The 13,919-nt window shown below is 34.0% G+C and overlaps 1 protein-coding gene across 1 annotated transcript; it reads right to left on the reverse strand.

The window, feature by feature from the left end:
• Positions 1–8,053: 8,053 nt before the first annotated feature.
• LOC137836489 (uncharacterized) lies at positions 8,054–10,607 on the reverse strand. Its single transcript, XM_068645178.2, has 3 exons — positions 9,584–10,607; positions 8,510–9,052; positions 8,054–8,292 (listed from the first exon to the last, which is right to left on the reverse strand). The coding sequence occupies exons 1-3, from the start codon at positions 10,520–10,522 to the stop codon at positions 8,185–8,187; spliced, it is 1,590 nt and encodes a 529-aa protein (XP_068501279.1). The 5' UTR covers positions 10,523–10,607; the 3' UTR covers positions 8,054–8,184.
• Between the last annotated feature and the right edge of the window lie 3,312 nt (positions 10,608–13,919).

Raw genomic sequence — 13,919 nt, forward strand, 5'->3', positions numbered from 1 at the left:
CATAGGGTGTTTTACCAGTTCTTTTATGGAATCCTATTTTGCAAAAAAACACGCAGTAAACAAATACTAACCCCATAAATTATCAGAAGCATTAGAAATAATAAGCATGACATTCATCATTTCTTTAAGAGCCCTATTTTTTTCTTTCAGGTACTCCATTAGATTTAGGTGAATATGGTGGGGTTACTTCATGAATAATACCTTTTTAACACAATAATCATTAAACAAAACATATTCACCATCTCTATCTTATCTAATTCTTTTAATTTTCTTATTCAATTGATTTTCTACTTTCACCTTATAAGTTAAGAACATTTCAAAAGCTTCATCCTTATGTTTAATTAAATACACTTTGGTGTATCTAGAAAAATCATTTATAAAAGTTACAAAATAGTTTTTACCACTTGTAGACATGACTTGTTTTAAATCAACAAGATTGGTATGAACTAAACCAAGAAGTTTAGTTAGACGTTTTACAGTTGGCACAAATGTGTCTGGTAGCTCCAGAGTCTACCACCCATTTACTCACATTGGTCACAAGATTTGCTTGTAAAACGAATGCAATAATGGTATCTTCCCCTTCGACTATATTTGTCTTAGAAGGATTGTCATTTTTGGCCCTATGTCTGCACTGAGATGCATGATGACCTAGCTTTCCTGAGACAATGTAATTTCCCATTCTCTTAAAGTTGGAGTTAGTTCCATTGGGACGAGAAAATTTATTAATATATTTATTTCTGTGATCAGGTTTTTTCTTGTACCTTTTTGGAGTTGGTTTGTCTTTTACCATGTTTTCCTTGGCAGACAAGGCTTTGGCCCTTGCGACAGCACACTCCTTTCTGTTGGTGTCTTCAATGATGATGTGAGTGATTATATTTGGTAGTAACATTTGTTTGTGCATGTGCTACAATTGTTGTTTGTAATCAGTCCAAGATTGTGGAAGCTTTTCGATCAACATGTCAGACACGAATTCATCAGGCAAGACTATACTTCTTGCTTTAATATCTTCAAACAGCTTGTGGTATTCGTTTACCTGATTTTTTATGTCCTTGTCTTCAATCATCTCCCAACAATAGTAGTTTTCGATCATGATTATTTGTTTAACAACGTCTTCAATAATGTATTTGAGGATAGGGGTATCTCAAATATCTTTTGCTTCCTTGTAAGAACAATAGACATGAACAAATTGTTAGATAACGCACTGAGTAAGGTGTGACGACGTACCTTATTTGCATGGGTCCAAACATCAATTTGTTTTGTAGGCGTGCTTGAGTCGGGTTTAGAAGTGGTAAGTGCAAAAGCGAATCTGTACATATCCAACAGGGTGGACACGTATTCTTGCCAGTGTCGGAAATTCTGACCGATGAAAACTTAAATTTTCGAGGTGCCAAAAAATGGTTTCGCAAAAATGGTTTGAGTTGAGGAAACAACGTTTGACGTCCCCCTTGTAGAGTTGTTGTTGTTTTTGTTGTATGTATTGTCAGCCTTAAGTCCTTATGATTGTGGTAAAGTAAGCTGAAAATCACGAAAAAAGTTAATTTCCTGAGGCGTGGGTTATGATTGTCCGTAAGGACTTATCCACGGTGTATTGTGCAAGTCTCCCAGAATACAACAAGAACTTTTCGAATAAATTTTATTTTGGAGAGATCTAGAAGAGAGAAAAATAGAGAAACTTAGTTTATTTGTTTTGGAACAGTCTCTTGCCAATATTTATAGGCAAAGGGGAAAGCTCAATTCTAAAAAAAGGGGAAAAATAGAAGTTGTTTCGTAGGATCGGAAGTGGCGTCGGAAAGCTCGCTGAAAATGGAGGAGACTCCCTTTGTAGAAAATGGATGGTGGTGGAATCAAATTTGGAAGCATCCAAGAGTAGAGCAACGTTGTATGCGCCATCCTCTGGCAGATCCAGTCTCCTCTGCAATCTACCGAAAAAAAGTGCAAGGTTCTTTCTTCTGCACAATCTCCCTTTTGTGATATTCATGAAGCATGAAACGAGATGCATTCACAAATGAGCAAGCATCTATGTGAAACAAAAATTGTCACAACAAAAAAACATGCATCAACACATTACAAAGAAAACACAAACCCTTTTTAAAACAACTCCGAACAATGAAAACATATTGTTAGCATTAAACTCAAAGTCGTCATCAGTTTTATTTTTAGCATTTGAATAGCCAATAATTATTATCTTTAATTCTAGTTTTGAATGTCATTTATACTATGATTTAAATGTAAATTATAGTATAGGTTTTATGAAAGAGAATGTAGAATTTGAGAAGTCTATTGTAAGACTATTTAAAGAGATTGTATTCTTATTTGAAAAGTAGTAGTGAAATAAAATTTATATTCTCTGTTCACAAATATCTTGCTCTTTTTTATTCCCTCAACACCAAGAATTGGTATCAAAGCTATTTTCTTGAGGGATCTGTGGGGTTAATAGAGTGCACCAATGGAAAGAGGATCAAATTTTTCAGCAATGGCAGCACCTGTCTTTGATGGAGACAATTATCAAATGTGGGTTGTTCGTATGGAGACCTGCCTAGAAGTATTGGATTTATGGGAAGTTGTAGAAGAGGACTATGAAATTCAGTCCCTTCCATAAAACCCTACAGTGGCACAAATAAAATCACAAAAGGAAAAAAAGATGAAGAGATCAAAGGCAAAAGCATGTCTATTTGCAGTTGTATCTCCTATGGTATTCACAAGGATAATGTCCTTGAAGTCAGCAAAAGCAATCTAGGATTACCTCAAGGCAGAATATGAAGGTGATGAGAGGATTCATGGAATGCAAGCCTTGAATCTAATCAGGGAGTTTGAATTGCAGAGAATGAAGGAGTTAGAATCCGTGAAAGAGTACTCGGACAGACTTCCAAGCATTGCCAACAAAGTGAGGTTTCTTGGATCTGTGTTAAAATATTCAAGAATTGTGGAAAAATTGCTTGTAACAGTTCTAGAGAGGTTTGATGCTACCATAACAACCTTAGAGAATACAAATGACCTATCAAAGATTTCTCTCGCAGAGCTCTTAAATGTTTTACAAGCACAAGAACAAAGGAGAGCCATGAGACAAGATGAAGCAGTAGAAGAAGCCTTACCAACCAAACATGAAGGTGGATGGAGAAACAAAGATAGAAATTATTCTCCATGTAAGCATTGCAACAAGTTAGGTCATCTACCGTTTAAGTGCTGGAGAAGACTTAATGCTAAGTGCAACAAGTGCAATCAACTTGGACATGAAGTAGTCATTTGTAGAAACCAAAGTGAGCAACAAGATGTAGATGCTCAAATTGCAAATGAGGAGGAGGATGTACTTTTGTTGCAACTGGTTTTTGCAGCAATATTTCAAGTACATCTTGGCTAATTGACAGTGGTTGCACCAACCACATGACACATGACAAGGAACTCTTCAAAGAATTGAGAACTACTAAGATTAAAAGGGTGATGATTGGAAATGGTGAACACCTGGCAGTAAAAGGAAAAGGCACAGTAGCTATCACAAGCTATAAAGGTATAAAAATCATTACAGATGTTCTTTTTGTGCTAGAGATTGATCAAAATCTTTTGAGTGTTGGTCAATTGTTGGAAAAAGTCTATAAAGTGATGTTTGAAAATAAACATTTCTTAATCAAAGATGTTGATGGCAGAGATTTGTTTAAAGTTGAAATGAAGGGAAAAAGTTTTGCTCTCAATCCAATGTTGGAGGAGCACATGGCCTTTAAATCCAAAGAAAGTGTCACTAAAATTTATGTACCTGACTTGAAGAGTAATATTCTCAGTATGGGACAATTATTGATGAGTGTTGAAGCAAAATTTGATAACCTGGAAAAAAGGTTTACAAAATTGGAAGAAAAATATGTTGATATGGAGAAAGGAAGCTAGATTCAATCAAGTTGAAGAACTCCATTTGTTGCTTTTGGCACAAAAAGAAAAGGTGAATGAATTACAATTCAAATTAAAAACCCCTTTTGGTTCAAGTGTTTTACTTGAAAATAGTGGTTTTGATTTAGGAGAAAACCATAAATGGAATGGTGTTGAAACATCATCTGAAAGGGATATATGGTCTAATCATTATGTTCAAAGCTCATTGAAGCCAAAGTCTTTCTTAAATCCTTTTAATTCAAAGGGTGAAAGTGAAGAAGATTTTGTTTGAAAAATTAAAAGTAATTCAATTCAAAATTATGCACGGATTGATGCAGTGAAGAAAACTGAAGTTGCTTCTAATCCAGAGCAGTATGGTGATTGCTGAAAAGATATTGGAGGCAGTTGGGGTAAGGAAAAATATAAAATTGGAAGTACGAGCGATGACAATCAGAAAAACAATATGAATGAATAATATGAAATGTTTGAGTTTAAGGGGGATTTTGTTAGCATTAAACTCAAAGTCGTCATCAGTTTTATTTTTAGCATTTGAATAGCTAATAATTATTATCTTTAATTCTAATTTTGAATGTCATTTATACTATAATTTAAATGTAAATTATAATATAGGTTTCATGAGAGAAAATGTAGAATTTGAAAAATCTATTGTAAGATTATTTAGAGAGATTGTATTCTTATTTGAAAAGTAATAGTGAAATAAAATTTATATTCTCTATTCACAAATATGTTGCTCTGTTTTATTCTCTCAACACCAACACATATCCTTATTTCTGATCAAAGCAAAAATAACACTAGAAAAACCACATGAAAACTAAGGCTTAAGACCTTTGAGCGTGGATGAACCGGACAGTGAAGGATGGGAGTTGATGTTGAAGAACAATGGTGGCTGGAGCTCATGTGGAAGAAGGTGTTGCTCCAGCGGTAAGGGTGGAACGATAGCGCTGTCAGAGGGTGTGCCTCGGTTGTTTCCCAGCAAGTTTGCAATATCCGTGGGTGCTAAGAGCAAGTGTGGTGGTGAATGAAGAGTGGAATGATGAGTATATGTGCCTTCAAAAGTGAATGAGAAGAGGGGAAGGAGAGCAATATATGCAGTGAGGCAAAAAAAAGTGAGTGGGTGAGGGAATTATCCGTGAGAGTAGGAGTGGTGGTGCAGTTCCAGATAAAGAGTGGAAAAATGAGGGGGTGCGAAACAAAGTAATGTGGTGTTATATGATGTAAGAGAGGGGTGTGAGAAGGAGACCAGTGAAAGTGGACTGATAGGATATGTAATGTAAAAAAGGGGGTGTGAGAAGGAAAGAAGTAAAGGCGGGCTTAGGGATAAAAAGGAAAATGAAAAGATAAGGGGTGAGAGGAAAGGAAATCTTGGGGTGTGAAATTTATTTATATTTTTTTATTTATTTTCTTTTTGTATCATTTTTATTTTAATTTTGTAGAAAGACAATTTTTTTTATTATTTTAAGAAGTTTTGATTTTTTTGTTTAAAAGATTTTTTTTTCGCAAATTTTATTTATCTAAAAAAAATTAGATATTGACAAAGTTATTTATGTTAGTCAATAGTGACTAAGTTAAATATTAAAATAAATAAAGTTACTATCTAGTTGATACTTATCTAATTTAATTTTAGTATATATATATATATATATATATATATAAATTTAACTTAGTATTAATTAAGTTGATGTTAGTTTATATGTTATGTTATAAATTTCTACATTGTGTGACAACGAATAAGAATTATATATTATTTTTAATCTAAAGTGTTAGATTTAAAGATGACAAATCTTCTCACTCACAAGTTTCCTCTCCCACCTTTTATATAAATTTTGTCACACTCATCTCCTTTATTCACATTCATCTCCTTCACTCACACTCATTTTCATCTATTTCATCCACACCCATCTCCTTCACCCATACTCATCTCCTTTATCCACACACATCTCTTTCCTGAAAACTCATATACTCCATCCATATTATTCTCTTTCAACCACACTCATTTTCTTTATCCACTATAGTACCTTTCAAAAACAAAATTGTATTTTATTTTATTTAAGATGGAGGCATTCAACGCTTTTATAACTTGTGTTCTTTCATTCCTTTGGCTGTGATTCTTCTTTGACTTTCTTCCTACCTTCAATCTTTAAGAAAAGCATTTAAAAACAATTCACTCCCCTCTTGTTTAAGGGCCTCAATTTTAACACAAATAACTCGTTAAAGGGTTAGCCCAGATATTATGTTCAATATACGTGGAAAGATAATTAGAAACAACAGGAAGAATAACTGAATTAGTTGAAGCATATTACTAAATGCAAGTAAAAGCGATTAGGAATGTTCGTACCCGAAAAATAATAGGTACACGTTAACCGAATGTTGTTACTGTTGAATTATGTTGAACTATATTGTGTTAAAGATTATATTCTGGTTGTTGAGATTATATTCTCACTGACGAAATTGGTTGAAGAAATGTCTATAAAAGGGGTTTAAAACCCCGGGTAAAGGTAAGTTTTTTCTAAGCCCTACAATGATATACTCATCGTTGAATGTTCTCACTAACTTGATTGTCGGAGTCTTGTCAACAGGTGGAGTCCCCCTCGTTGTCACAAAGTGCATGTCTAGATCAACAGTTGAGTTCAACCTTAAAACGAAGACACTTAGCTCGGATCTCACTTCTAAGCTCAACCAAGGTGAACCGATGAGAACAATATTAGTAATATTAATAATATTACTAATATTACTTATATTACTAATATTGATAATACTAATAATATTAACAATAATATTAATAATATTAGTATCATGAATAATATTATTATAATAATTAATAATGTTATATTAATTTGAATAATAAGAATATTAATGAAATTAATAATATGAATGATATTAATAATTTTTATATTATTAATTATATTAATATTGATAATCATATTAATAAGTATAATAATAATCATAATATGACAACAAAACTTGACTGATATAATGGTTAAAGTTTATTTGATCATTCAAGGGACTTGACTTTAAGCGTCACCCACTTAGTTTAAGTAGGACAAAATTTCCACAAAATTAAATTTATACATAAAAACATTCAAATCCAATGGTTAAACTACATCATATGTGATAAGGTGTTTGAAACTACAAACCACTTATTTTTCACATGCACAAAAGCTAGGAAAATATGGAACGTGGTTATTATGTGGTTAGACTTTACCTCAATTCATCATTGTACACCTAAGATACAATTTTCTTGTCTTTGTGGGTACAAACAATGAAAGAAATAAAATTCTGAATATTATATAGATTGTGACAATTACGTATAATATCATTTTTAACAATTACATATAAGACTATGAACAATGATGATTTGGACATGGATATCATCCAAATTCTTAAAGGTCTGTTTCTCTTATTTTGATTAGGTTTTAGGTCGTATTACTTGCATTCAATTGAGCTAACTCTCATCAGGTCATGTTACCTAAATTATATATATTTTTCTATATATATTTTTCTTGCAGTTTCTGGACTTTGGCCTTTTTCTGTGTTGAATGTTGCCATTTAAATGTATGAACATGGCTTGTATTGTGGCTGCAGATCATGCTCCTTATTATCGTATGACCCTCCCTCTTTTCAAGAGTTAGAAACAATCTGGTTTGTGGTTTTTCTTATGGACGTTTTCAATTGTTGCTTTTTTGGTGGGTTCTGACTGTAAAGGTATGAAGATTTACATTGGTTGTTCTTGGAATGTTGCAGTTTCAATTGGTTTTTTGAGAGGTTAGAACTATAACAAATGGATGGTCTATACAGTTGTCTTTTTATTTTCATTCTTTATTTTTTTTTCTTTTTTATACAAGGATTAAAATATCGCTAGTGTTTTTTTATTTATAAAATTCTTTGTTGCTAAAAAAATGTTAGATTATATCATTAAATATTTGTTTAATGTAAAGAAAATAAATGTAATAATAAACTCTTATTGAACATTTCAAAGAAATAACATTTAAAACTAATACATTAAATAATAAATAATACATTTCAACAAATTTTTAATCACCAAGAATTTAAATAATTCCATATCTATATATGGAATCCATATTTGACCAAGGGAATGATGTTTGCAGGTAGGACACATTAGATTGACTTGATGATACAAATAAATTTGGGAAGGGTTTTATTTATTGAGATATCAGTGTCATAAGTACCTTCTTGCATAATTATAAGATACAAATCTACAGAAAGAAAATGAAAGAAAACACATTTTGGAAGTACCAAATTCAAGTAAAACTATCCTAACCATCTAAACAGTGTATAATCTAAAACCACCTAAAAATCTACTTCACTAAACTCTCCTTCTTCACACTTGCCCACCCATATAGACATAGTTGAGTTTTCTCGTGTAGGTAGAACCCTACAACAATCTCTCCTTGTTGACTGCAAAAACAAAATTTATGTTCAATCAACAAGAATGTTAATTTCAATGCATATATTAGCCAATAAAGTACACTTTAACAGGTAGAATGAAAATAAACAATATATATATATATATATATATATATATATATATATAGACAGATAGGTAGATAACTTTCTCTATAAACATTTTAAAAAATTAAGTTAGTTTCTAAAGATAAAAAAAAAACATTCTTACCCTTTGCCAGCGAAGAGGATCTGGTGTTTTAGAAACTATAATGGTATCGATTTTCTCTGGTGATTCCAATTCCCATGTACATAGAGGAGTTTTAGTTTTGAAACGAGAATAAGTACCAAAAATTGTCTTGGTAACTGGATCATATCGTGAACTGTTCATGTAGAAAAGGAAAGCTTTCTGACAAGGATTCTTTGTGACAGGTCTAGTGTTGAATGAGTATGCAGTGTAATCAGCTTTCTTGTACCAATTTAGAAAGGTTCTTGTTGGCATCTCTAGCTCTCTAGGGAGTATTGCTCCCCTCAAAACTTGAACCACAAAGCCCCATGAAATAGAGATGGACCAAAACCTCTTCTTGTCATAGCAAATTGATTGTTGCATTATGCTACCTGAGTCTTGCTTCACAGATTTCATCAACTGTTTCAGGGATTCTACTCTATCCATCAATGGGAATATTGGTTGCACCACATCAAGGTGGTGCAATGTCATTAATGGAGTCACAGGATGTGCCCCCAGAAGGCCTAAGAGGTCCCCATAGACATCATACTGCATTACAAACAGCCAAATTTCAGTTTCTTCAAAAAAACATACAGAATCAAAATCACCCAAGACTTCTAAAAATGATATCATTAAGTACTTCACATGCTATAAGTCTACTTTAAAGTCTAAATTATTAGTCTTAGTTTCTAATGAAAATTTAACCCATTTTATGCGATTATTTTTTGCTGTCATAGTTAGTTAATAATATTAACGGATTATGTAACATTCAGTCCACAAACTTATGGTGTTATCTTGGATTGTAGAGAAATAATTATACGTGTAATTTATTTTATAATTTACATATTTAATCTGTAATATAGTCAGTTAAGAAGTATAAAGGCATTTAGTTGATTAAGGTATCAAAATTATTGTCAAACTATTTCAGGTCAAACTGTTTAATGAATGATTGAAAAAACAGTTTACAGGAAAAAAAAACTGTCTCTCAGCCCTTAAATTATGGAAAAATTGCGGGACAGTGAGTAAAACTGTTCAAGAAAAAAGTTTTGAGAATAAAAATGAATGAAATAAATAATTTACCTGATGGAACCCTGGTTCCTTAGTTATGGGAACCCCTAGCTCAGCCATGCAAGCTTGCATTCTATCATCACTTCCATACAAAGAAGGATATCGTTGAATGCAACGATCTTGCATCTTTGCAAGCTCGATTGCTAAAGGGTAGCTTATGGCGAATCCTCCTCCACCATATGCCATAGCATATGAGAAATGAATGTTCTGAACATGGCTCTCAGATGAACTACCAAGATAATAGAACTGAGTGTGATCATATTTGGAAAGAATTCTAACCACATTATCCACTATAAATACGGTGTCATCATCTCCCATCATGAACCATCTTACATCCTTCATTCCAAGCTTCAATGTTTCTGTCACCACCCTTGAAATCCTCAATGCAGACCTTTGTCCTTGACTATTAGTATATTTAAATTTAGTGGTGTCCCCAGAAATTCGAATCTCTGGTAACCCTTCATTTGCTTGAACCCTCACTTTGCTATCTAACCACACCACCCCTCTCGTCTGATTAGGTTTCCACCACACCTTAATGTATTCTTTTCTTTGATCCCACAAATTTGAGGAGGCAGCAATCCCAAAAACAATGTGTTCAACCTTGGTGTCTTGTCTTTGAGACAACTCATCATAGGGTATGTCGTCTTCTTCTTCTTCCTCTTCTTTTTTTTCCTTTGCTTTCCCTTCTTCTTTATCTTCATCCTCCTTTTCGTTCTTATCCTCTCCTGGTTTTTCATCTTCATCGCTTGCTCTTTCGACAGTGTTTGTAACTGAGGATATGTTACCAATCATCTCAAGTTGTTCTTCGGAGGATGCATCCAAACGAATGGAGGTGGAACAATCTTTCTTGCTCCTCGTTAAGAGAAGAAAATTGGAAGAGTAAAGGATGTATAACACAATCATGATTAGGATCAACCAAGTGATGATGCGTTGCTTGGAAAAAGAGTTCATTTGATTGTTCCAGGTTCTTCAATTCCTCAGGTTGGTGTTTTACTATTTTTACTCACAAGTGTTGAAATGGAGAAAGGTGGTCATGGAAGAGATATTCAAACTCAGAGTTGTTCGGATCACCCTAAAGGAGAGAGAATAAGAAGGTATTACTACCTTTGTTTCTTCTTGGTGTTTGTGCTTCTAAGAAAAGTTTGTTGTGACACAAAGCGAAGTTAAATGCGGTTAAAATGGACACTGTGTTTCAATCAATGGTGAAAAATATATGTTGTAATAGGATATATGATGGCATTATATAGTATTTCATAGTCAAAAGACAACAGATTAAAAACAGATATGAATTTCATTAAATATTTTTTGAAATAACTGAATTACACACACACACATATATATATATATATATATATCTTAAATTTATTGAACATAATTATATATACTTTTTATAAATTAAATATGAATATATGTTTTAGACTCTAACATTTAATAATGAACTATACTTGTGGTATTAGTTTTCTTACAAACTACTCACATCAATACTTATTAATAGTGAATAATAATTATAATTTTGTAAGAAAAGATATAATAAATGTCGCCAACTTTAGGAGTGGTTATAAAACAAAAAATACATACACCTTAAGAAAATTCTGACTACCTATCCTGTCATAACTAGTTAAAAATCGATTTAAGAATTCAAAGACCAACCTTGTCACCCTATTAACAACTATTAATTGAGTACATACATACCAGAGATTCTAGACACCAAGACCAAACCTTAATCTCTGCCAAGGATAATACTTTAGAATAGTCTACCACTCTTCCCTTGAATAAACAATTATTCATATGCTTCCAAATCTCGCTTACCAATGCAATCCAAACATTATCCAAAATAATATTGACTGAAGTGGTCGCATCAAGAATTTTAAATTGCTCGAAATGTGACCCAGGAGAGAGAAGATTTAACGAACTCACTCCTAACCAAGCGTAACAAATATTCCAAGCTAGTTAAGCGAATCTGCAATAGATGATTGCTCTCAACCTGAACCCCTCGTCTCTCCCGGTTAAACTTGGAAACAATCTTTTTTTCAATCACCCTCAAGCAGTGACATGAGTCGAAGGAAGAGCCTTACTCCTCCAAAAAAAGTTATACATCCTCGAACAATCCTCTGCTTCCTCTCCCCTTAATAAATCGTAAGCACACTTAACAAAAAACTCTGCAGACTCACAACCCTTCCAAATCCATTTGTCCTCAATCTCCAAGGCGAAGCTGTAACAGGATACCACCTCAAACAATTGGCATACCTGGGACTTTTTCGAAGCAAAAAGCCTCCTTCTCCAAGTTAAGTTCCACTGCCAAACATTATTGACCCAAACTCCGTAGTCGCTTAACTTTGCCTCCTTATTGTCAAAAGGAGAAAACAACCTCGGGGAATCTATTTTTCAAAACTCCAGATCCTACCAGCCATCTTCCCATAATAGAATATGTCTCACTTTTCCAACCTCCCAATTATAACAGTCTTCAAACTTCCCTCCCCAATCCTCTGACTTCCAAATCTCGTCCAAATCTCTCCACCACAAAGAGGCTTTGTTGTTCCTGACCCTCTGATCTTTCAGACTTCTCCAACTCCCATACTTAGACTCAATAACCTCCCTCTACAACCCACCCTTGTCCGAATTCAGATGTCAAATCCATTTTCCCAACAAAGCCATATTGAACTGCCTAACATTTATAATGCTAAGACCGCCCGCATCCTTGGACAAACAAACCTTATCCCAAGCAGCCCATGCATTCTTCCTCCTTTCTGACTCTCATCCCCACAAAAACTTGCTCTACAGACTCACTATCTTTTTCAGCATAATAGATGGCAATCTGAATAAAGAAAGATAAAGCAATGGGATAAACGACAACATAAATTTAATAAGACATATTTTCCCAGCCATCGAGATGAATCTACCCTTCCACTTGCCTAATCTTCTTTTTATTATACTAACCACTTCGTCCCAAAACACTCCCTCTTATGACACCCCCTACATGCATCCCCATGTATTTGAAAGGAGTTTTCATCACATCCTAATTTAAAATAGCCGCGAAATGGAGAATATCAGTCTACCCCTTTCCCACTGATTGTACTCTTGAGAAAATTCACCTTAAGACCAGAAGCCAACTCAAAACAGTTCAGAATGACCTTTATGTGGTATACGCTTTTAATACTTGCTTTATTGAAGAATAAGGTGTCGTCTGCGTACTGAAGCATGTTTACCTTAATCAACATTTTTCCAACCTCTAAACTCTCCACCAAGTCTTTCTTAATCGCGGTCCTAGACACCCTAGCTAAACCTTCAGCAGTTATAAGAAACAAGAACGGTGCAAGAAGGTTCCCTTGCCTCAAGCCCTTTTTTAGAATAAACTCCTTAGTAGGCTTACCATTTACGAGAACTGACACCGACGCTGATTCCAAGCAATCTTTAATCCAGGAGGTCCACTTTTCGCAGAAACCAAGTCTTCCTAACATATAATAAATGAAATTCCACCTCACGGAGTCATAAGCCTTTCCGTAGTCCACCTTAAAGAAAACACAACTTTTTTGCTTCCTCTTCTCTCATCTAAGACTTCATTTTCCACTAGAACACCATCCATAAGCCCCCTTCCTTCAAGAAAAGCAGATTGACTAGCATCGATGACTTTGTTAATCACCTTTTTTAGCCTAATAAACAAAATCTTTGAGACGATTTTATGCACGCACCCTACTAGCGAGATGGGTCTGAAATCTCTAAGCTGTTGCAGATTATTTGTCTTAGGGATTACACAAATAAACTAAGCATTTGACCCCCTAGGCCACTTTCCGTTGACCAAAAAATCTTTTACTGCCAAAACAAAATCATCCTTAAGGCACTCCCAGAAAATTTAATGAAGCTAAAATTGAAACTGCATGGACCAAGGTTCTTCGAACTATCACAACTCAAAATTGCATCCTTAACTTCCTCATTAGAAACAACTCCGACCAGAAACGCATTATCTTCATCAGAAATGGAGTTGAAACGAATATTGTCCAACCTAACTTGAGGCTAAGACATCCTATCAAATTTGGCTTTAAAGAACTCTTTGACCTTAGCCTTAACCTTTTCCTTATCGTCGCACCACTGACCATTCACTTCTACCCTGTTGATCTCGTTCCTTATTCTCCTACACTTCACAAACGAATGGAACAATTTAGTATTTAGATCTCCTTATTTTAACCACTTTGTACGTGCTTTTTGACGCATACTCGCTTCTCGTTTGAAGAAATTTCGACTTTGTTCGGCTAACAGGATTCTCCTATCCTCCCTCCCAGACTCATCTAAATCGTCCTCATCATCTCTTGCATCTAGCTCTTGTATTTTCTTCTGTAAAATTTTCCCTGCT

This window comes from Phaseolus vulgaris, chromosome 4 (genome assembly GCF_051622355.1).
Source record: "Phaseolus vulgaris cultivar YP4 chromosome 4, ASM5162235v1, whole genome shotgun sequence".
Taxonomy (NCBI): domain Eukaryota; kingdom Viridiplantae; phylum Streptophyta; class Magnoliopsida; order Fabales; family Fabaceae; genus Phaseolus; species Phaseolus vulgaris.

What these genes read in the sequence shown, in the direction of transcription:
- LOC137836489 (XM_068645178.2), bottom strand. Translation starts at nt 10,522, where the DNA reads ATGAACTCTTTTTCCAAGCAACGCATCATCACTTGGTTGATCCTAATC. An exon ending in AGGAACCAGGGTTCCATCAG is followed by an intron (nt 9,053 to 9,583) that starts GTAAATTATTTA and finishes TTTGTAATGCAG; the next exon opens with TATGATGTCTATGGGGACCT. An exon ending in ATCCTCTTCGCTGGCAAAGG is followed by an intron (nt 8,293 to 8,509) that starts GTAAGAATGTTT and finishes TTGTTTTTGCAG; the next exon opens with TCAACAAGGAGAGATTGTTG.